Source organism: Natator depressus, chromosome 14 (genome assembly GCF_965152275.1).
Source record: "Natator depressus isolate rNatDep1 chromosome 14, rNatDep2.hap1, whole genome shotgun sequence".
NCBI classification, from domain to species: domain Eukaryota; kingdom Metazoa; phylum Chordata; order Testudines; family Cheloniidae; genus Natator; species Natator depressus.
This window is the reverse complement of record NC_134247.1, coordinates 15,995,311-16,017,678: the sequence shown is the minus strand read 5'-3', so window position 1 is coordinate 16,017,678 and position 22,368 is coordinate 15,995,311. Positions and strand designations below refer to the sequence as shown.

The following is a 22,368-nucleotide window of genomic DNA, read 5'->3' as shown; positions in this document are numbered from 1 at the left end:
CCCAGCCAGGTAACATAGTTCCCACTTCCCTGTGTATTAGCATTATTGTTTGCTAAATAGCTTACGACATAATATTTACCTTGATCTGTGGCATTAAGACCTTTCCCTCCACCCCCAAAGGAATGTCTCAAATAAATTACAGTTGGCACATGTTGCACATGAGGGGTGAAGGGTGTTGGACGATTGGATTGGATTGGACGAGTTGCCTAAAACAATTTCCCTCCTATGGCTGCTCTGGTTAATAGTTGGAAAGTCCTCTCTTGTATTTCTTTGGCTCCGGGCTAGCCCTAGAGACTCTACTGCAGGGGTTCACAAACTTCATTGCACCGTGACCCCCTTCTGGCAACAAAAATTACTACATGACCCCAGGAGCCGGGGGCCAAAGCCTGAGCCCCGCTGCCCCAAGGGAGTGGGGACAAAGCCGAAGCCCAAGGCTTCAGCCCCAGGCATGGGGCCTGTAACCTGAGCCCTGCCACCCAGGGCTGAAGCGCTCAGGCTTTGGCTGCAGGTGGTGAAGCTGGGGCTCGGGTTTTGACCCTGGCCACAGCAAATCTAATACAAGCCTTGGCAACTCCATTAAAACAGGGTCGCGACCCACTTTGGGGTCCCGAGCCACAGTTTGAGAACTTTTTTCAGAGTAGCAGCCGTGTTAGTCTGTATCCGCAAAAAGAAAAGGAAATGAGTACTTGTGGCACCTTAGACATTAACAAATTTATTTGAGCATAAGCTTTCGTGAGCTACAGCTCACTTCATCGGATGCTCTACTGTATAACTCCCTTTTCTTCCCTACTAAGTAGCAAAAGGAGGAAAGCTGGTGCTTGGGGACATCTGGTGGATGTGCTGCATTTTACACGTAATTCTCAGACTTTAATGGTTCTGGGAATTCATTGCATGTTGCTGATCTTTGGTCCCACTGAAATTGCTCTTCTCATTATCACAGCAACAGTATTTGATGTGTGTTTCTTGTGTGGCTTTCAGTTTGGAAGGCTCAAAAGGAATCAAGATCTGCTGCTAGAGGCCGTGAGATGTTCTCTACCTGTCCTTATATGTGTACTTTCGCTAGGTTGTTTTACACTGCTCCTCACCATCGTATCTTCTGAGCATCTCTGTATTGGGCAAGCCACTCGGGGAGCAGAATTATCAAGAGAAGGTGAGTGTGCTGATGCGAACTCCCAAAATGAGAGAGAATGTCTAGGGACTTACCCTCATCTCCATGTGGAGGGAGTACAGTGTGTAGCCCCCATAAATTGGCATTGTGTGCCTCTGTGGCAGTAGCGAAGCACTGAGGGGGAAATCCTGACCCCTGGCCTCTAACTGCCCATTTTGTAGCTGCAGTACCACAGACACCTCACACACAGTGATATTAATAATACAGCTTTGCACATTGATGGCACTTTCCATCCATGTTTTTCGGAGAATTAAAGAGTATTAATGTATCTTTGTGACATGTCTGTGAGGGTGGTATACCCACTTTGTAATAGGGTAAACTGAAGAACAAAGTGAGAGATTGGGTAAACAGAGCCAAAAGCAGATCAAGTGACTGCCCCCAAACCAGTAGCAGAACTAGAAAAAGAAACCAGGAGTCCTAACTCCCAGATCCCTGCTATAATCACGAGCCAACATTTCCCCTCCTTACTTTCAACTGGTATTTTAAAAGGGAAGGTTGTCTAATCCTAAAATGTCTTAATAGTCACATAACTGCCCCCCTGAACTGAAGAGAATGTTAATTGTGTAACAGATGTGGACACAATCTTTTAAAAATGGACACTGGCTTTTGGGATCTGTGCAGGATCTTTTGAGCCTGGTCCCCCCACTCCATTACTGTGTGGAAACTGCACTGGAGTAGTTAAACTGGTTTAATGGAGTGGAGAATATATGTGCAGGACACTGATCTACCACCCACCCCATCACGCTATTAGCAGGAGGGGGAGCTATATGGTCCAGGGGGTGTAATAACAAGTGTGCTGTATTTGAGCTGTAGCTCACCAAAGCTTATGCTCAAATAAATTTGTTAGTCTCTAAGGTGCCACAAGTACTCCTTTCCTTTTTGTATTTAATATGTGCCTCCTAATTCCTTCCCCAGTCATTAGTGATACGCCCAGCCCAGCACTAAATATGCCAGGAGAGACCCAGTGCCACTCCCAACATGGTGGTATTTGAACAGTCATTCCACTGCCTGCCACTCTTAATATGGCTCGTATTGGAGGCGCTCATGCTTATGCGCATTACTGGTAGGGAGGAGCCACTCCCGTCGGTTCGTCCAGTTGCGCATGCGTACTGATCCCCACCACACTCAAGATGGCTGCCTGTGGACGGGCGCCGGCGCATCACCGTCTGCCACGCTAAACATGGCGGTGTGGCGCTGACGGCAGTGGGCGTGAGGCGGAAGTGGGGGCGGGGAGGCTGACAGCGCCGGGCGCGGCAGTGTTGGGGGTGCTTGGCAGGCCGGTGCCCCTTGGCTGTTCCCAGCGGTCCCGCGGCAGCCCCCGCGCCAGGGCGGGGCAGGATGATCCCTCCGGAGGAGGCCTCCGCCCGCAGGAGGGAGATAGAGGACAAGCTCAAGCAGGTAGAGGGGGGCGCTGGGCCCGGCTCGGCCCGGGGAGTCCCAGGCACCCCCACCTCGCTCCCCGGGAAGCCCGCAGGGGCTCGACCCTCTGAGGGCCACCACACATCCCCCCCCCGAGACAGCCCCACCCCTACCCCGAGACTCCTCCTGACATACCCCCTCCCGATCCTCCCCCCCCAAAACTCCTCGGCCTTGGACTGCTCCAACCCCCGAGAGACACCCCCGGAATAGCCCCCCCCGGGCAGCTCCAACAACCCCACCCCCCCATACATTTGTTAGTCTCTAACGTGCCACAAGGACTCCTCGTTGCTCTTCCTACCTTGCCATCTGAGATCCTCCCTCCCTAAACAGCTTCATTTCTCCTGGAATTGGCCCTCTCTAAGAGACCCACCCCAGAACTTTCCCCCGTTGTGGGGCTCAGGGGACCCTCCTTGGAGCCAGATTCCTCCCTGGACTGCTCTGCTTCTCTGGAGCCGAGCCTGCCAGATAGACCTCCCTGGAATTGAGACCTCCTTGCTCCCACAGAGCCAGACTAGACAGCACTACTCCTGTGACACCCCCTCCCTCCAGAGAGACCCTCCCCCACTTTGGGCCTTGGATGCCACCCATGAGAATTGTCCTTTCCCCAGCTGGAGACTAACATATAGACACCACCCCTGGTGTGATTACAGCACTCCTTAGGGTCCGGGGATGCTTCCCTTGCAAAGAGAAGACTCATTTCTTGTGACTTCTTGCATTTCTCTGATCCTGGATAATGACAACTGACCGTTCAGTTTCACTCTTGATCCCCAGCCTTGTTTGCACACACAACTTGCAGCGGTTTAATTAAGATAATTTACACCAGGGATAATCAATAGGTGGGCCTGGGGCCAATTCCGGACTGCCAGATGCTTTTGAACGAACCACAAAAATTTTTTATTTACTTTATTATCATTGGTTTCAGAGTAGCAGCCATGTTAGTCTGTATTCGCAAAAAGAAAAGGAGTACTTGTGGCACCTTAGAGACTAACCAGTTTTTACCTTCAGTCCTTTTGGTATGATGTCCATCTGTTTGCATTTGGAAAGGATTGGTTAGTCTCTAAGGTGCCACAAGTACTCCTTTTCTTTTTATTATCATTATTATTGTTTTTCTCTGGAGTCTGGACCTGGACTATACCTTGACCAAGAAATTTGGACTTTGAGAAAAAACAATTGAAATGCCAATAGCCTCAGTTAAACCAGTTTAACTAAACTGGTGCAAACCCCTGTGTGGGCAGAATTTTATCACTTTAGAAATGGTTTAGCTTGTGTCTGTTGCCTAAATTTACAGGCATAAACTAACTTGATAAGCCATGTCTACACTGCAAACTTTGGTTGATGCAAGTTACGTCAGCCTAAAGCCACCACAGTATAGCTTTCGTGTGCATGCATACTTGGTTCCTGTGTCATCACTGCACATACTCACCCAAGAGTGCTTGGGTCAATGCACAGTGTGGTGCACCATGGACAGGTGTCCCAGTATGCAAGTTACCATCATCCAGCTTGCTGTCTTTTGTGAAATTGTGGCAGTACATGGTGAGGCAGAAATGAATCATGCAGAGGTGGCCAGGAGCAAGGGGTCAAGTTTCCATCAAGCAACTTTCTCCATCCCATGATGCCATCCTTATCCCATAATTTTCATGCTTTTTAAAAATCCCACAACCCCATGCGGCACTTCTCACAGTCCATCATCTCTGACAGAGGCATGGAGCCCATACAGCTCTGTGCTGTCGTCATGAGCATTGCAAACCCAGGATGAACGATCCTCCAAAATTTGCAGAGCTTCAGGAAGAACCACAGCGATGGGGGAATATGACAGTTTGGTGGAGGACAAATTGCTATGGAACATATTGAACATTAATTCGAAGTTGGCAACGGTGGTCACGAAGCAGCTGCAGACAGTGGAGCACCGCTTCTGAGCCTGAGAAACGAGCACTGACTGGTGGGATTTCATCGTAATGCAGATTTGGGATGATGAGCAGTGGCTGCAGGACTTTCAGATCCAAAAGGCCACATTTCTGGATCTGTGCGCTGAGCTTGCCCCTGCTCACCAGCGCAGGGACGTCTGAATGAGAGCTACCGTGACAGTGCAGAAGTGAGTGTTGATTGCTCTGTAGAAGCTTGCAATGACAGATTGCTACCAGTCAGTGGGAAATTGTTTTGGATTTGGAAAAATCCACAGTAGGGGCTGTTGTCATGCAAGTGTGCACGGCCATTAATCGTCTCCTGCTACTCAGTGTGCAGGACATAGATGGATTTTCAGCAATGGGGTTCCTGAACAGCAGTGGGCAATGGACAGCATGCATTTCCCTATTTTGGCACCAGCTCGCCTTGCCACAGAGTAACTCAACAAAAGCATTATGCAAGCGCTGGTGAATCATGAGGGACGCTTCACCAACATCAGTGTTGGCAGGTCAGGGAAGGTGCTTGACGCTTGCATCTTTAAGAACACAGGACTGTTCAGAAAGCTGCAGGCAGGGACATTCTTTCCTGACTGGCAGATTACCATTGGCAATGTTGAAATGCCAATAGTGATCTTGAGGGATGCAGCCTTCGCCTTGCTACCCTGGCTCCTGGAGCCATACACCAGCAAAAGATTCAGCTATTAGCACAGCAGGTCTAGAATGACAGTTGAATGTGCTTTTGGTAGATTGAAGGGATGCTGATGTTATTTACTGACCAGATTGGATCTCAGTGAGAAAAATATCCCAATGGTTGTATCTGCTTGTTTGTCTCCTGTTGTGTGTAGCAAAGAGGGAAATGTTGCCACTGGGGTGGAGATAAACTCTGCAGGCCGCTGTTCTGAGTAGCTAGACATAACTACAGTTAGAAAAGCTCAATGCAGAGCTATGTGGGTGAGGTAGGCCTTGTAAGAGCACTTTACCAGTCAGCAACCGTAATGAGGTGTGGTGCCCTGTGCTAATTTGGGGGGCCAGGAAGGCCCCCACTAGTAGGAATTGTGTGATATTTGGTGTACATCTATTATAACACTATCTGTTAATGCACCTATTAATTTTGTGGTGCTTGCTGTACATTTATAATGATTACACAGTTTTTGTCAGTGAATCTGTGAGTTCTGTCACTGTAGTGTGAGAAGTTGTGGGTGCTTTCATTCACGCTAGGCATTCTGTAGCATATGTTGTGAACAGATTTTTTTTGCATACCAAAACCACTGCAGAAAAACAATATGCAATAAAAAACAAGTGCAATAAATACTTCTGAAATAAATTAATGGAACAGAATTTAACAAGTGGAAAAGAATATTTGTGTCCATTTTGGCTACACATACAACAACCATGGCTCTCTCAGCTCAGTGTAGGTGAAGCTATAGTTCTCCTTACTGTCCCCCGGTGTGGAGTGGTGGGGGTAGGGATAAGGCCCCTGAAGTGGAATGTTGAGGGGGGTGTTGGGAGGTGTTAGAGTTCCCTGTTCGTTGCAAAAGGAGGCAAGATCCTGACTTTTGAACCTGTAGGTCCACAAGAGTCTGCAGCATTTGTGTTTGCTGCCGGAGAAGTCCCATTATTCCTGGTGTACCTGCCTTTCTGATTCCTGCACCTTTCTCCTGTCTGCTCTTTCCCTCTCCCGTACTGTCTGCAGTAATCACCCTCCACACCCTCTGTTCACGATCCAGTGCAATCCTGGCTTGCAGGATCTCGCTGAACATGTCCTTCCGTATCCTCTTCTTTCTCCTCCTTATCATGGTCGGGTGTTCCCAAGTGTGGAGTGGGGACCCCTCAAGGCCACAAAGGGAGCAGCTACACATAAAGCACACAGAGGTGTCATTTGTTTTTATAATCACAACGGAAAGTGGAGGTTAAGACTGAGAACTCCCTCCCCTTGTTCTCCAAATGTTTTAATCAAGACATGCTTATTGACACTTCAGCTTTGGAGCGCCCCCACCCAGAACTGCTGTGTGGTCCCAGCCATGGGGAGTATGGCCTAACAGGTGTTGAGGGGAGGGGGAAACAAGGAGGAAATTGTTCGGCTACCCGAAGCACTAAAATCTCAGCCTGTTTCCCTGGGTACGAGTGCAGGGCAATGGCACTGAGCACTGGCACTGTTTTCCACCGGCGGCAGTGATTTTAGCTGCTATCTTGCTCCTGAGGGTAGCAAAGGCACAGAGAGCACAGCTGTCCTGAAGCTGCCCAGGCCCACATGCCACTAGCCTGTGTACTGCAATGGCGCCTGCCGAAGTCACTGCGGACTAGCGTGGGAAAGCGCCTTACCGCAGAGGAAGAAAGATGGCTGCCATCCCTAGAAACATTAGGAAGAGGATTTCAGAGAACCTCCATGAAAGTTTCATCGAGATCACTCAGCAGGATTCAAGGGACATCCCTGTGTACATGAACAAACTGCTCCTCATGCCCCCTGCTCCCAACCCTAGAGGGGAATGAACAGCAAATTACAACTTGACCTCTATTGTACCGCTACCTCTTCTAGTACGAGTAAATTAATGAAAAGTCACGACCTGTGTCCTGCTACACTGGGGTCAGGCACCATCTGTTCATTAAAAGATTGTAATGGGAAATACGTTTACACACCTGAGGTTTCTTCCTGTGCATAGGGCTTGCCCATGCTTGGCTGCCAGGACTGACTAGTCTACAGTGAAGTCTCGAATGACTCCTGGCTTGCAGTATCGCTGGACCACCAGGTCACCCGTCCCCCATCCTCTTCCTCCTCCTCCTTTGCCGGTCATGGTAGGGGTTTGTGCCTCATGTTCCACTGAGGTATCCACGATGCTCTGCAAGGTGCTGGTGGGTCTCTGCCAAGTATGGCTGCAGCTCATTTTAAAAGTGGCAGGTATACAGCTTGGCACCAGATCAACTGTTGGCCACTCTGTATGCCTGCCTCAGTTCCTTTGCTTTCATGCAGAACTGCTGCTGATCCCTGTCATGTCCGTTCGCCGGCATGCCCAGTGTCCACGGTTCTACAGCTGCTCCATAGTTGTGCCTTTACAGCCTCTTCTCCCCACAATCCCAGAAGATCAGGACATCCTATCTGCTCCAGGCCGGAGTGCGTCAGCAGCGTGTAGCTGGCATGTTCACTTGGGCAGTTGCACACAACAAGGGAGAGCTGCTATGTGTGCTTGCCAAGCTGAGAGTTCAGGGAAAGGCATTTTGAAAATACGTGGGGGGTTTTAAAGCGGGGATTCCGTGTCTCTATGCCCCCTGTGCAGTGACGTTCACAATTGTGACTAGAGCAGTCGATGTCGAGCATTGTGGGAAGCTGCTGGAGGACTGTTAGGCTCAATATAGGTCATGCGGTGTCTACGCTTGCACTGTCAACCACAGTACATTGACCATGGCTCAGTGCCATTCAGGGAGGTGGTGTTTATTGCTTTGTCGTAATGGGGCGCTTCCATTGGTGGGAGACAAATTTGAATGTAGTCACATGCACAACGAGGTCAATACAAGGTGACTCACATTGGCCTAAATTTGTAGTGTAGACCAGGCGTAAGACGGGTTTAAATTGAATTAAAAGGGTTTGCTACACGGGGTTAATTGATTTTTAAACAAATTAAAACCTACAGTCTAACTCAGGGATCTGAAACTCGGATCACCACGAGGCCACATGAGGACTAGTACATTGGCCCGAGGGCTGCATCATTGACACCCCCACTGCCCCTGCCCCCACTCCACCCCTTCCATGAGGCCCCACCCCTTCCCTGCCCCCATTCCAACCCCTTCCCTAAATTCCCACCCCTGCTCCGCCTCTTCTCTGCCTCCTCCCCTGAGTGTGCAGCTCCCCGTTCCTTCCCCTTCCCTCCTGGAAAGCGCTAAGCGCCACCAAACAGCTGTTTGGCGGTGGGAAGCACCTGGAAGTAGGCAGAGGAGCGGGGATGCGGCTTGCTGCGGGGGAGGGGAGCTTGGTGGCTGCAGGAAATAACTCGGGGCCGGGGGGAGCATGGGGAGCTTGGCGGGCTGCAACAAATAACTCCGTGGGCTGCATGTTTGAGACCCCTGGTCTAACTGGTGCTACTCTGTATGTAGATTATCAGTTGATTCTCACCCACTAGCACTATTTTGTTGTGTTTTAAGTTTGTAACACCAGAGACAAATGTCTAAATCCAGGATACCTCTTTATTGAAATTAAAAAAATAGTTATATCATGTTAAGTTTTCTGTTCTAATTAAAGGCATGTGTTTTTAAACTCAACCGAAATTACTTGCCATTTTCTTTATCAGGAGTTAGAAATGCACAGAAGTATTTATTCTTTGACCCTTTTGTGTAAGGTTTGAAATTCACCTATCATGCAGAACTATTGAATCCTACTTCATTCCAATGACAGGAAGAAGAAACGCTGTCCTTTATAAGAGAGAGTCTTGAAAAGAGTGATCAGCTCACCAAAAACATGGTAAGTAGAGTCCCGTAAATTAAGTTAAAAGGGTCGGATAGGCTTTGCGGAACTTGTGGGTTCAACAGGTACTTTCTTTAGATTAGACATCTTGAGGAAAGGTTACAGTGTGTGTTGGGGCACAAGCTTGTCAGTTCTGGAAACTTGGGTCCAAATGATCCTTCAATCTGATCTAATCTATCTAGGTTCCTATATGGCTCTCCTCATCTCAGTATTGTAGTATCTCCCAAGTCTATGCCAATAGAAATAAACTCTCTCCAGCTAGCAGGGAAAACAGCTAATGTTCTGTGTGTCAGGGCTCAGGGGTGAAGAGCTATTGGAAAGCTAAGTTGAAGAGATGAGTTTTGCACTTCTTTCTAAAAATACAATGTACTTAGAGATCTTTCTGAACTCATCTGGTAGTGAGTTCTGGAGCCTAGGTCCAGTTCCTCTCTGAAAGATCTGTCTCCTAAGCTCATAAGCTTTCCCATGTTGGTTGACAGTTTTGTAGTGTCAGTGGAATGTAGCTGATGTTAGTAATCTTGGCTGTGGAGGGAGAGGTGATTGGTTATCTATCGCATCAGAACAGAGGCCCAGAATTGGATTTGGTATGAATTAGGGAGCCCATGCACAGGGAGAAACCGTTGATGTGCTCATGGGCACCTGTGTTGCTTAACAGGTGGGTTGCTGCATTCTGTGCCTAATGAATCCCCCCCCACCACCACCACTCCTTATTCCTACTTTTGAATGTCAGTAATTGAGTCTGGATTGCTTAGTGAGATCTGAGTCTGACTGGATGGAATACGGATGGATTGTATTTTTGTTTGCTGTTGCAAGATGTCCAAAATAACCCTAACATTGTAAACCTCTGTCATGATCTGATGGCAGGAACCTCTGACAGAAGGGGTGATATAAAGGAGGTGAGTTCTTAACGTACTTTTCATGCCAGTATCCCCTCTTTCTTGCTAAGTTTTGGCTTCAGCTGCTCTTTGTCCAGGACCTGAACTCAGCTAGGTATTGGGAAAGCTGAGAGATTGTGCTGAACCAAGACAAGACAGGTGATCTTGGCGAAAAGCAGGAAGGACTTTGACGAACTTTGTTCCTCCATAACATCCCCTTTTCCTGAGGCCACCTGCCCGCCAATTCAGTAGGTTGCAAACTTGGAGTTTCTTGACAGCCAAATAGCCATGGCAGAGCAGAGCTGTGAACATCAGTCAAATGGCTTCTTCATTGTAAGATTCATTCAAATGTACTCAGTGCAACTGAGCAAAGTATTCGGTAGGTTCTGCTTCAGCCTTTCCCCTGACCTGAGGCACCTACAGTTTGTCTCCTTTTGGATAGGTTTCCCAGGCTGTCAAATAATTTGTGTGATGATTTGAGTGCTATACATATGCTAATTAAACATCACCATATGCTTATGTGGTGGGTAAATATTACTTCCATATACACATTGGAAAGCTGAAGCATAGGGGGGTTAAGTGACCTGCCCAAGGAGACAAGCAAGCCAGTGGCAGAGCCAGGAATAGAAGCTGGGAGTCAGGATTCCTAGTACCCTGTTCTAACTACGAGCCCACAATACAGTTGTGTTTTATGTGGAAGGAAGTACTCCATGCTGTTTGATCCTTTTTGGGGGTTTAGGTTTCCATCCTCTCCTCCTTTGAGAGCCGTTTGATGAAGCTGGAGAACTCTATCATCCCTGTGCATAAGCAGACAGAGAATCTACAACGTCTGCAGGAGAATGTTGAGAAGACCCTGTCCTGTCTGGATCATGTCATTAGTTATTACCATGTGGCTAAGGACACAGAGAAGATCATAAAGGAAGGGTAAGTCAAGTAGCAGGCTCCTACTTTCCTCTGCTGGATCTCTTTCTCCCATGTCTGTTTTGAATAGGGGCAGTTGGTTGGGCAGGTCTCTACAAAAATCTTGTTATTGTTCTTTGTATTTTTATATACCTATGTGCCTACCCCAAAGGAAACTCAGCGTGAACTTTTAGCAAAACCTCTAAGGGTAAAATCCTGCTCTCACATCCACACTGGGGTCCTCTTACATATTCTGCACCTGATCCCTGTGTGGAGCTCCCATCCATTGTGTTCATTCCTTTCTTCCCATTCTCCAAATTTTTCTACAGCGGCACTTTGCTTTCTTGTAGTTGCCTCCATCTTTCCAGCCAACGTGGACTGGATGGGTGTCCTTTTATGGAGCTAGTGATGCTTGCACTTTGGTTGCCCAGAGGGGTTACTGTGGTGCTGTATGAAATGCTCCCATCCCACCAGGAGCTGAGTGTGTTGGTGGGAATACCGAGGAAAGCAATTGCTGGCTTGGGAAGTGAGAGGCTGCAGACTGAACCCAGTCTCATAGCACTGTGGTACACTGACCATGGGCTGCTGTGTGGGCTTCCATTTTTGCTTGAATCAGGTCTTTTTAAAGCAAACCTTTCTAAGTTGCCTAGTGATTTGGGGTGGTGGGGGGAGGTGGCGGTGAGTGGAGGCAGTTGTAAAATTCCCTTTAATCTCTGACTGAAGAAAGTGGAGTTGAGGTCTTCACTGGTTTTGTTCCAACTGTTGTAGAGGTTTTTGGTGTCTTTCTCATGCGTGCACTATTTCAATTTCAGCCCTACGGGGAGACTAGAGGAGTATTTGGGCTGCATGGCCAGAATCCAGAAGGCTGTAGAATATTTCCAGGACAACAATCCTGACAGCCCAGAACTGAACCGGGTGGTATGTAATGTGCTTGAAAACCAGGGGCATTGTGTGGGTATCTGCTTCTCTGACATCTGCAGCATATTGGCAAGTAGTGGCAAAGTGAGGTTTGTTTGTAGGAGCATTCTCTTAGGATCCCGATTAGATTTGTTAGCAAGGATAATGCTTTACCTCCTGACTGTTAACTTTCCTAGTATTCTGTACCAATAAGACCTACAATAGCTGAAAGCATGTACCTTGCATGCACCTAAATTATTTCTTACTCCTAGCAAAGATAGAAAATATCTTTAATCCACCACCCAGGGTTTGCTACGCTCATTCCCTGGATCATTATGAAACACTGGTAGTGTGAGGTAATGGTCCAGTAGCCCATGGATCCCCAGGATAAGAAACAAATGTTCATGCACTTCGAAAACAGAGAAACTGAGCTTTGCTAACTAGTATAGGTGCCCAAGGGAGTTAGGTGCTTTGAATTTAATGGGATTTGGATGCCTAACTCCCTTAGGCCATGACAGATTAGTCTCTAGCTCTGGTGATATGAGAGGATGGATAGGCCAGTGGTTAGACTGGGATTTGGGAGACTTGGGTTCAGTTCCCTGCTCCACCACAGACTCCCTGTGTGACCCTGAGCAAGTCACTTTTCTTCTCTGTGCCTCCATTTCCATCTCTACAGTGAGGATAATAGCACTGCCCTGCCTCACAGTGGGTTGTGAGGATAAATACATGAGATTATGAAGCATTCATATAGTGCACTAATGGAGGTCATATAAGTACCTAAAATAGATCAAATAGTGTATCAACACTTAAATTAATCCCATATGCTCATCGCTATCTTGAATTCTTTCACCACCTCCTGTGATCCCTTCTCCACTCTGTGCCACAGCTTAAATTCTGGCATGATTTTAACAGCTGCTGTCACAAGAACAGTTAGAGCTAGAAGGCTTTACTATCTGAAAGCAGCTTGAAATTCCAGCTTTCACATGGTATGAAGCATTAATTGCTAACTAACATTTTGAGATCTCAGCTGCTAAAACTGTCCCAACTGAAGCATTGTGGGGGAAACAAGAAAGGAATCAGAACAATTCGTAAGTTCTTACTTTTTTTTTTTTTTTTCTTTCTAAACTTAGCTTCTGTTAAGCTACCTGGGCTATGGATGCTTTGGTGAGGCAGTACTTTCAGAACCAGTTATTCCAAGCACTAATGCTGGACCATTGATCGCTTTCCTCCTCTCTTTCAAGACCTCCTATTGTAAATACTATTGGCCAGATCTGCTGTTACCCCAGTGTAAACCTGGAGTAATTGCATTGAATTCGATGGATTTGCAGCAGTGTAACTGAGAGCGGAATGTGACCTCATCTTTCCAGATCATTGCAAATGCTTAGAACTCCCTTTGAATATCTATTGCCTTTTCCTTAACAGCTAGAGAGGTTGCAGGGGGTGAAGTTTTGTGCTGCTCAGCTGCAGAGTAATTCCTTGACTTTGTTTTTCCCAACTCCTTACTTCTTAAAACTCTCTTGACAATAGGCTACATTGCATTTGGTAGCAGATGTCAGTGGTACGCAGTATTTAGGAACGCTAGAGATTAGGTGATGTTTAAAGATTTTGGGAGAGGTTGCAGAAACACTTTTTTGTTTCTCTTGTCTCTGCTCTCTCTCCTCCAGAAATCCCTGTTTGAAAGGGGGAAGGAATCTCTGGAATCAGAATTCCGCAGTCTGATGACGCGACACACCAAGCCAGTTCCTCCGATCCTCATCCTGGATCTGATCAGTGGGGACGATGAGATTGATACGCAGGAAGATATGATTTTGGAACACCTCCCTGAGAGTGTCTTGCAAGACATTGTCCGTATCTCCCTTTGGCTGGTGGAGTATGGAAGAAACCAAGGTAAACTAAAACGAATCCCTAAGTGAGCCAATCTCTGAGACGAGCAGATATGTGATACATGATATGTTTATCTTGATCACTCCAGTGGTCTCCATCAACCATGTTATTGCACGTTGCTGAGAGCAAAACCTGTCTGCTGAGGGCTGTCTGTGTCACTGTGGAACTCAGCCAGTAAGCTATCTCTCCTCTCAGCAGTCAGGTCTGTTTTCAGGGTAGTTTTGCAGCTAAGGAGCCAAGAGATCACATTGCATTTGGAAACTGACAAAGAATGGTAGCAAAGCGTCTGACTGTCTTTTAAAGGCATTTCTAGGTGAGTAGTGTAAATCAGATTCCTTGTATCAACCCATTTTATCATTCTTTTTAAATCCTATTTCTCCGTAGTGCTTATAATAATCTTTTGGAAGTCGTTTAACCCTTCTGTGCTCAGTTTCCCCCTCTGTTAAATAGAGAGAATAGCAAATGATACTCCCTTCCCCAAAGAGTGTACAATGTAGGATCAATTTCTTTAAAGCAAAAGGTCCCTAGGACAGATCTATAGGTAAGAACTTGAATGTGGGACCCCAGTCAAAGCAGGTCAGTCTCTTTTGTTCAGAGTCTGTTTTCAGGAAAGATCCAGCAACAGCATCCTCATTGAAAGAATGCCTTGAGTTTGGTTACCAGTCATACCTTTGTCTTGTCTCCTTAGACTTCATGAATGTTTATTACCAAATCCGGTCTAGCCAGCTCGACCGCTCCATCAAAGGTCTGAAGGAGCATTTCCGTAAGAACAGCTCCTCCACAGGCATCCCGTACTCCCCCGCCATTCAGAACAAGAGGAAGGACACACCGACCAAAAAGCCAATCAAGAGACCAGGTTAGTTCCAGAATTTAAGGATCAGTTTCCTGCCCTGATGCGAAAGAACATCCACCAAGCATGTTGTTCCACTTGTTTGTGATGGGTGTCTCTCTCACTGACCTGAGTTTTCCTTTGTGCCTCTCCATCTCATGGGGTAGCATCTAGTCACAAAAGTTGTTCTGAAGGCAGCAGGGTGGGTGGGAGTTGAATGGCAAACACCTTTTTGCTTATAAGGGACTTTCACATTGGGTTAAGCTCCTAGATTATAGACCCTCTTTCATCTCTTATTTTGTTAACTCATCCAGTCCATATTTCAGGGGACATTTTAAAAAAACTCTCTTGTATGAAGAGAGATTGCAAAGATTGGGATTGCTTACCTTAGAAAGGAGACAGATAGGAGGGAACATAAGTCAGTAAATAGTGAATGATGTAGAGAAGGCAGATTGAGAACTTCTGTTCTCTCTGTCTCATAACGTGAGAGAAAAGGGATATTCTATGAAGTTATAAGGTGGGAAATTCAAAACAGGCAAAATGAAATACTGTTTAACACCACATGTAATTAAACTGTGGAGCTCACCGCCACAGGAAGTCATCTTGAATCTTGCTAAATTTTTGGTCTCAAAGGGATTGGACATGTATATTGATATTGTAACTATCCAGAGTTGTCATAATTAATAACAGTTTTGGAAACTTTGTGGTTCTGTGCCTAAGCCAATCTTTAACTATTAGACACTGAGGAGAGACCCATGTGGATGGTAGATTAACTCATATCTGCCCACTGCGGTGTTCTTACACCTTTCTTTGAAACATCTGGTTCTGGCCACTGTCAGATGGGATGTTGGACTAGATGGACAGTAGGCCTGATCCAGTATGGGAAGTCCTGTGATCCTAAAACTGTGTCTGAGCACAGAGGCCAAGGATTTAGCAAGCTATGGAAACTGAACTGCCCACTCCCCCCAGACATGGACTGTCCAGGTCATGGTTATTGCATATCTGTGGGGAAAGCTTCCCCCGCCGCTGTCCCTGTTTTGTGGAGTAAGGACTTTACTCTCCAGGGCTGTCTGTCTAACACTTTCAGTAGCACTAAAAAAGAATCACCTACAAATTCAGAATGAATATCAGATCCTCTGTTAGGATCTACTTTCAATATAGCCCTCACAAGGTTCTGGCACATCTGGTCCAATCTACTTAATATGCAATTTGTTTGCTTGTGCAGAAGAAATCATTTCAAATGTAGCTATTTCTAGTACAGATCCCAGATTATTGCTCTTCCTATATGCAAAAAAAATTGGAGAGGAGAGGAGGGAGTGGCAATTGGTGGAGGGCCCAGAGAGGAGGAAGGAAAGTATGCATTTTAATTGTGTTGTCTTTATTTTTATAATCCTTATGTGAATGACAGTCTTCATTCCAGGTAAACTGTGTTTTTGTGTGTGTCTCCTCTGCAGCTTGCCAGGTCCCTCTTTACCTCCTAGTCAGTCCTCTTCCTGCTAATAGCAAAGGGTGTGCCTGGGATATTTAAAGGGAAAATCTGCTAGTGAAGACCTTTAAAACTGGTGACCACATAACTAGATATTAAAATGTGCACCCCCACATTCAGTACCATGCATCAGAGCTGTTCCTGAAAGCTGACAGTTCAGAGAGCTATGAAAGACATGGAAGGTTTTGGCACGACTTTTATAACCAGCTACAGTGAACCTGCATTTGACAGAACTCTTCCTGTCTCCAGCGAGCCACCTGGAGAGGTGTGAATTTCCATTCTTGCCATTGGCATTACTGCTGAGTTTTGCAGGATGGAGTAGATCATGTAAACCTCTGTCCAGAAAGATAATGGCTGTGGGTGTAGATATTTTTGCTAAGGGGAGTCAGTGTTTTTCCATATTTAATCCAGCCCAAATTCTTAAGCATAATAACACTTGATTCTGTGTTCTGCATCCCTGATGGGAACACCTGCTCTATCAAATAATTACAATAAGGAAAGCAGATGTTAAAACTTTTCCTGGTTATTTAGCACTTCCGTGCTAGACAGCTGCAGCTAGACAGGCAAAAAAGGCTTAGGGCTGGAGCCTCAGTAGGTGTAAAGCAGTTTACCTTCATTGAAGTCAGTCTAGTTGCGCTGATTTACATTTAGGATCTGCCCCCCAATCTTCAATACCGTCTGAGTTTGAAACTATACAGGAAAACCAGGCCCAAAAGGTTCTCCATTTGGGCACCCAAAACCATTGGTCACTTCGGAAATTTTGGCCTAGATCTGTGTTTAGCCAGAGAGTTTGTAGGATAAGCCAAGCAGTGGCTGTGTTTGTATTTGTGTTTCTGGGTTACAGAAACAAACTCAGAAGATGAGCAAATGGAGATGACATTACATGTGTCAAATAGAGATCCAATAAAGTGATCATCTAGGGTATTGTGAGTCTCAAGAAATAATAGTAGCTAATTCGTTTCTTCCATATTCTCAGACAAGGACAGAGTCTCTCTTTGAACCAGGCTCAAGTTCTTAGTGGCTTGTCCATCTCCAAATAAACCTGCCATGTGTTGTAACTGCATAGTTACCCAGAAATGAGATCTTTTCCTAGCCTTTCCTATTTCACCTCCTGGCATTGGCCCGTCTTATTTCCCACAGACTCATCAGCTTTCAGGGACGGCTCTGGAGATGAAGATCTAACCAATCTCCAAATCAGAACTGTGGCACTCCATAACAAAATTCTTCTATTGGGGTTTAATTGCCCCTTATTTTAATCTTCATAGTTCTGAAGTTTGGGCAAGGAAATTGCTATGTTTTCTATGCCATTGATTCAGTGATCAAAGCTAACTCCAGGTCAAATCTCAGGCAGCATTAAGAGGAGGGTATCTGGTAGTTCAAGCATATAGGTTAAGAGCTCCCCAGTCCTAATGGAACAATATCCCAGCACAGACCCTGACCCACACTTTAATCTGTTGCAAAGAATAAATCACTAAATAAATCTGTGCTACAGCCCTTTCACATGCTAAGCAAAGTCCAAGGGTGCTAGTGTCTGTGAAAATGATGGCAAGGTATGAGGGCAGGGCTGCAAGCCAGAGAACCCACCAGGATTAAGCTGGGTTCTGAGGAGCTTATTATCAATACCTGTTCGTTGTGTCAATGCAGTCTTGTATCACCATCACCGTTTCTTTTGCAGTTGTACCACATACTACTTCAGCACCCTCCTGAGGTCACATCACATACTTGTAAGGCCTTCATAGTTCTCCAGAATGATCCTTTTCACAGCTGTGGGCTAGACAAAATGAGCAAGGTTTCTAAAGCTTTGGAATGAAATTTCAGCGATTCATTGAAATGCATTCCAACATCCTTCATCGTGAGATGGAGACGCTCTTAAAGCTAACCTAAAATGAAGGCGTCTGCTGGCAAATGAGTGGAACTTGTCACAACATGTTTCATTGGAGGCATAATGCTTTACAGCCCTTTTAAAACGCTGATCACTTCCCACTCCTAAATTTTAGCTCTGCATCGAAGAGAGCAAGAGTAGTTGGGGCTCCAAAGGGGTACTTGCCCTAAAATTGCTACAGCATGGCGAGAAAAATCCCCCTGTTTTAAATATCATTCTTAAAACATCTGCCACTCTGCTGGCAAGAAGCTTTTAAAAAGCTGCCATTTTTGTGTGGTACACCAAACCCCACTGTGTTAACTGCTGTTCTAGAGCCAGTAGGAGGCGCTAACTAAAGAAACCTCTTTCCAGAACTGTTGGGTGTTCATAGACTTGTAAGTCTAGAAAAGACCATTATGATCATCGTGTCTGACCCTCTCCGTACAAAGGCCATTGAATTTCACCCACTCTCCTACAGACACCCTGCTGTCAATTCACAAGGAAATAGGGAGCACAGCTACCTTCTGTTGCATTAGAAAACTGCTCAGAGGATGGGAAACTGCCATATTGGAAAGGACAGCAGAGCAGTCTGAGAACTTGCACCTTATATTTGACCCTAGTGGGAGGGAAAGGCTCATTAATTTTCTGGAGGTGACCTTGACTGTTCTCCAGGAGTGTATTGGCCTTTTTCCATAAGCATCAGCTTATGCTCATATCAGTTAATTTCTTTGTTCCAGTTTACCTAGCGGTTGGGGAGGTGGTACCATGGGGAAGGCAATATAATCTTTGAGCAGCAGGATGAATAGCCTGTTTCTGTGTCCCCAGTTATATCCCTACTCAGCTCTTGAATTTGATGCCTTCATTAGTAACTGCTGCACTGTCCCATTTGATTTGAAAGCTGCCTAATCAGAGGAAATAATCATAGAACAAAGGCATTTGGCTTCAATAGAATCCATTAAGGCCTAATTGTGATACAAAGTACCAGGGATGCAGCAGCATTGAAATAATCACACAAACACTATGTCTGAATGTAAATGCATCTGATTGTTTGTTTGTGTGCAAATGAGAAAATGCACGACTGACAGCGCAGCTCTTATCTGAGACAAGCATGTCAAGAGGTTGTGGGCCATGCCACTAGGACTAGCTATTCCTACTGATGTGTGCTGCATGCATGCTAAATGAATTCTTACTGACAACATGACAGATCAGCAGGAGTGATATCTGCAATTTACATTTGACTCCAATTTATAATATATGTGGAGAGAGGGGTTGCATGAATGCTTACAAAACCAGAGACCACCAGAAATGTTTCCAGGATTCATACACATTTTAGGCCATTGGAAACAATAAAATAAGTTCTGTTGCAAGTAAGATTTCTGAAAGTGCCTGTAACAAATTGGAGGCATTGGTATGAAAAGAACTCATGTGTTTTAAAACTGCCCCAGATGAATCAGTTAGGATCTGGGTAGAGGATTACATAAAAACAAATACTGCAGAGGCCTGTGGAGTAAATGATATCAGTATAGGAAGTGGACGTGACTCTTCCCAAGCCTTTGGAATGTGTAGAAGTAAGAAAATTACCACCGTGTGAATTTGTTCTATTGAGATTTTTTCAATAAGTGGTTAAGACCATTTTGTAAATTGGTGGGATGAATCAGAAAAAGAAAATGTTGCAAGTGAGGTGTTTTACTCAAGGGTTAATGTTTTAGAATTGGGAAGTGAACTTAACACACCTGGGGTCTTCAACCCACTCCCATCCTTCCCAATTTGGGAGCCTGATCTTCCCAAAGACATTCTACCTCCTGTGTCTCCCAGTTATCCACACATGTATAAACCTTCCCTTGAGCACCTGGGTAAGGGGAGAGGGAAGCTACCATTGTCCTTTGGTGGAACAGCTAGCACCCCTACGCCCTGTCCTATAGTTTAAACTTTGGCAGGCGGTTAGGATAAGACTTCTCACTTTTCAGACAGTATAAACCAGTTCTCTTAACACTGATCTCCAGACTAGCTAATAGCACCTCTGATGTGGCAGCCAGAGTTGCTGCTGGAAGTTGGGCGTTGGTGCATGTTATGATTTTTTAAAATAAAAAGTGCAAGTTTTGCTTTGTATTTTGGCTATGTTTTGATTTTTTTGTTAATTTATTTGCATTTCATGTTAACCCTCCAGAGAGCGGCTTATACCTTTCCAAAGTTTTCAATTCCACATTCATGCAGCAATGTGACAGCAGTATCTGCCTTGGGGTGTCCGTGTGTGTGTGTGTCTGTGGGGTTTTCTGTTAATGTTCATACCATGAGCTAAAACTAACCTTTCCATATGTAAGCAGTGCTTAGTTTACACTTGACACTTTAATGCTTTCTGTTTTGTGCTTGCAGTGCTTCCTAGCCAGGGGGTCCAGCACCAGCTATTGTTTAATGCTGTCTGTTGTATTTTTTTAATATTAATTGTCTTTTTCTGTGGCTTAATTGATTTGCAGTTCCTCAAAAGGATAGTGTCCTGGTGATTGGCTTCACCCTGCCCCCTTTAACTCTAGAACTAGGGAAGGGGGATGAGCAGATTCTGTGCCCTAATCACTCTTTGGCTACTGGTGCCTGATGCTGTTGTTATTAGCCCTGTACTGCAAGAGATTCTCCTTCCCCTCTGCTGTTAGAATCCTCGTTGATCCACACTGAGCATGCTCATAAAACACCTCCCAGGGTGGGCATATCTTTCTGTCGTGTTAATTGCCTGGTCAGGTTTCTTGGTGTGTAGTAAAGGTCACTGGATGCCCTTGGTTTGTGGGGGACTGTTGGTGGATAATATGAAGGTTTGGACTGATCGTGAGTACCTGCTTTCACACAGCAGGGAATTGTCGTCTTAAGCATTTTGTGCCCAAGTTCAATCAAAGTGTCCCTGGAGGGATGCTTGCTGGCCTCCTTTCTCAGCGGATTTGACCTTTTCCCCCATCCCCAGTACCTCCGAAGCATGTTGAAGCTGATTCTGCAATGCTTGGTTTGAGTTCTGCCTTCTCAAGTAAGAAGGAAGCCACAGATTTGGATAGGCCATTGTGTTGGCACATCTGGTACCCAGTTTGGGGTTCGTGTGTGTGTACTGAGCATGCTCATTGTTGCCCATTATAATCTCACTGGGTTGCAATGACTAGCACTGGTGGAGGGCTGCTGGTGTTTTTTTTCTCACTCATTTCCTAGGTCTTCTTGTCTCTTCTCTTTGTGGCTCTGGTGACAGGCACGATCCGGAAGGCTCAGAACCTTCTGAAACAGTATTCTCAGCATGGTCTAGATGGGAAAAAGGGGGCCTCTAACCTCATTCCTATGGAAGGTAATCACATCTCTCACTCTTCACCCTTGGATCTTTACTATATATCAGATCTACTTCCCCAGGCAGGGCTTCCATTAGCCCACAGCCCCACTGTGTGGGTAGTGTTAACCTTTATCCTATGGGGATCGTAGGGTAACTTGACAAAGGAGCTACACTGATTGAAAAGTGTTAATTTGTGTAGGACTCAAAACATGGTAGAAGATAAAGGAATGGAACATTAAAACCAGGGTAGCAAGCCATTCTTCAGCTGGCTCTGTAAGGTCATGGGCCAACTGATCTTGGAAAAGTCAATCCATTATACAGTTGGCTGGCTAAGGGAAGCTCTGCACTGCCTTAGTGACATCCCCCTTGGTGTTTCCGTCTTTGTTTCACTTTGCCTGAACTTTAAGAAGGCTTCAGATTGGTAGTGGCCCTTCCAACCCTGATGATAATGTGTCAGACCAGCACTGGCCCAAGATCCAATTTGCTGTTGTCCTCCTCCTCCTCCTCCTCAGAGGTATGCACAAAAGGCATCAACAAGCAAGTTTGCCCCTGCCCCTGCGTCCCGAAACATCATCCCTGGCACTGCTGTCTGCTTGGGGACTTGAACAAGATGGGCAAGCAGAGAGATCACTTGCTTTAAAATATCTTCAGGCTCTTTCTATTCCTGTAATGATAAAGAGATCAGCTTGAAGGAAATGATTGCAACTTCATCTGCATATAGATATTTTCACCTATATTTTAGTTCACACAACTGTAAAGGGGACCTCAGGAGCTACAATTACCCTTTCAAAAACACTTCCCAAATACTGAGTGGCAGAGGTGACTGTCTGAGTTCTGGCTCTTAACAGCCAATGTGCAAATTGGATTCCCCATGCCCACTGTCTCAGGTAGAGCTTGTGCCAAGAGGTGTGAAGGGCATCTTGGGCTTGGCAAATGACATGTCTGGTTCACACTTCCCATCAGGCTTCAAAAGGCTACTCCTGCTATGGTGCCCAGAGAGGGGACGTGGGTGGGCTTTCCAGGACAGCATGTGTGTGTAGGTTTCTGACAGACTGAATAACCAAAGCTTGAAGTGGCTTCCGGCCTGCGTGAGCATCCATGCTGTACCCACCCTGGATAAACTGAGCCTTCTGTTTGTGCCGGCTGACATCTCACTAGGTCATGAGCATGATTTACGAGTTAAACACCTTTCCGATACCCTGAACGACAAGCATGGGCCAGCTGCTGGTAAGTACCGCGTCGTAATAACAAGCTGGCTAATGTCCCTTCTTTTCAGCATGTTTCGCGGAGTCTCTTAGCCAGTGACTTTCCTTCCATGTGGGCAGTCATGGAGCAGGGGCCATCTCTGGTTATAAAGCTTTTACTCTTGTCTGTTCAAGAGAACTTGTTCCTACTAG

General features: G+C 45.9%; 1 protein-coding gene across 10 annotated transcripts in view; it reads left to right on the top strand.

Moving 5' to 3' along the window:
• The first annotated feature begins 2,373 nt into the window (after window positions 1-2,373).
• The window catches only part of EXOC7 (exocyst complex component 7), a 32,029-nt gene continuing 12,034 nt past the window's right edge, over window positions 2,374-22,368 (top strand). For 3 of the 10 annotated variants that reach the window (XM_074972011.1, XM_074972014.1, XM_074972010.1), the window contains exons 1-7: window positions 2,424-2,566; window positions 8,873-8,938; window positions 10,556-10,740; window positions 11,529-11,634; window positions 13,278-13,500; window positions 14,186-14,353; window positions 20,897-20,989. In XM_074972011.1, the coding sequence (XP_074828112.1) occupies window positions 2,507-2,566; window positions 8,873-8,938; window positions 10,556-10,740; window positions 11,529-11,634; window positions 13,278-13,500; window positions 14,186-14,353; window positions 20,897-20,989 (901 nt within the window). In that variant the 5' untranslated portion in view covers window positions 2,424-2,506. Of the gene's footprint in view, window positions 2,567-8,872; window positions 8,939-10,555; window positions 10,741-11,528; window positions 11,635-13,277; window positions 13,501-14,185; window positions 14,354-20,896; window positions 20,990-22,129; window positions 22,199-22,368 lie in introns of all 10 variants that reach the window. The other 7 variants (XM_074972013.1, XM_074972015.1, XM_074972017.1 and 4 more) reach the window with 6 other exon arrangements.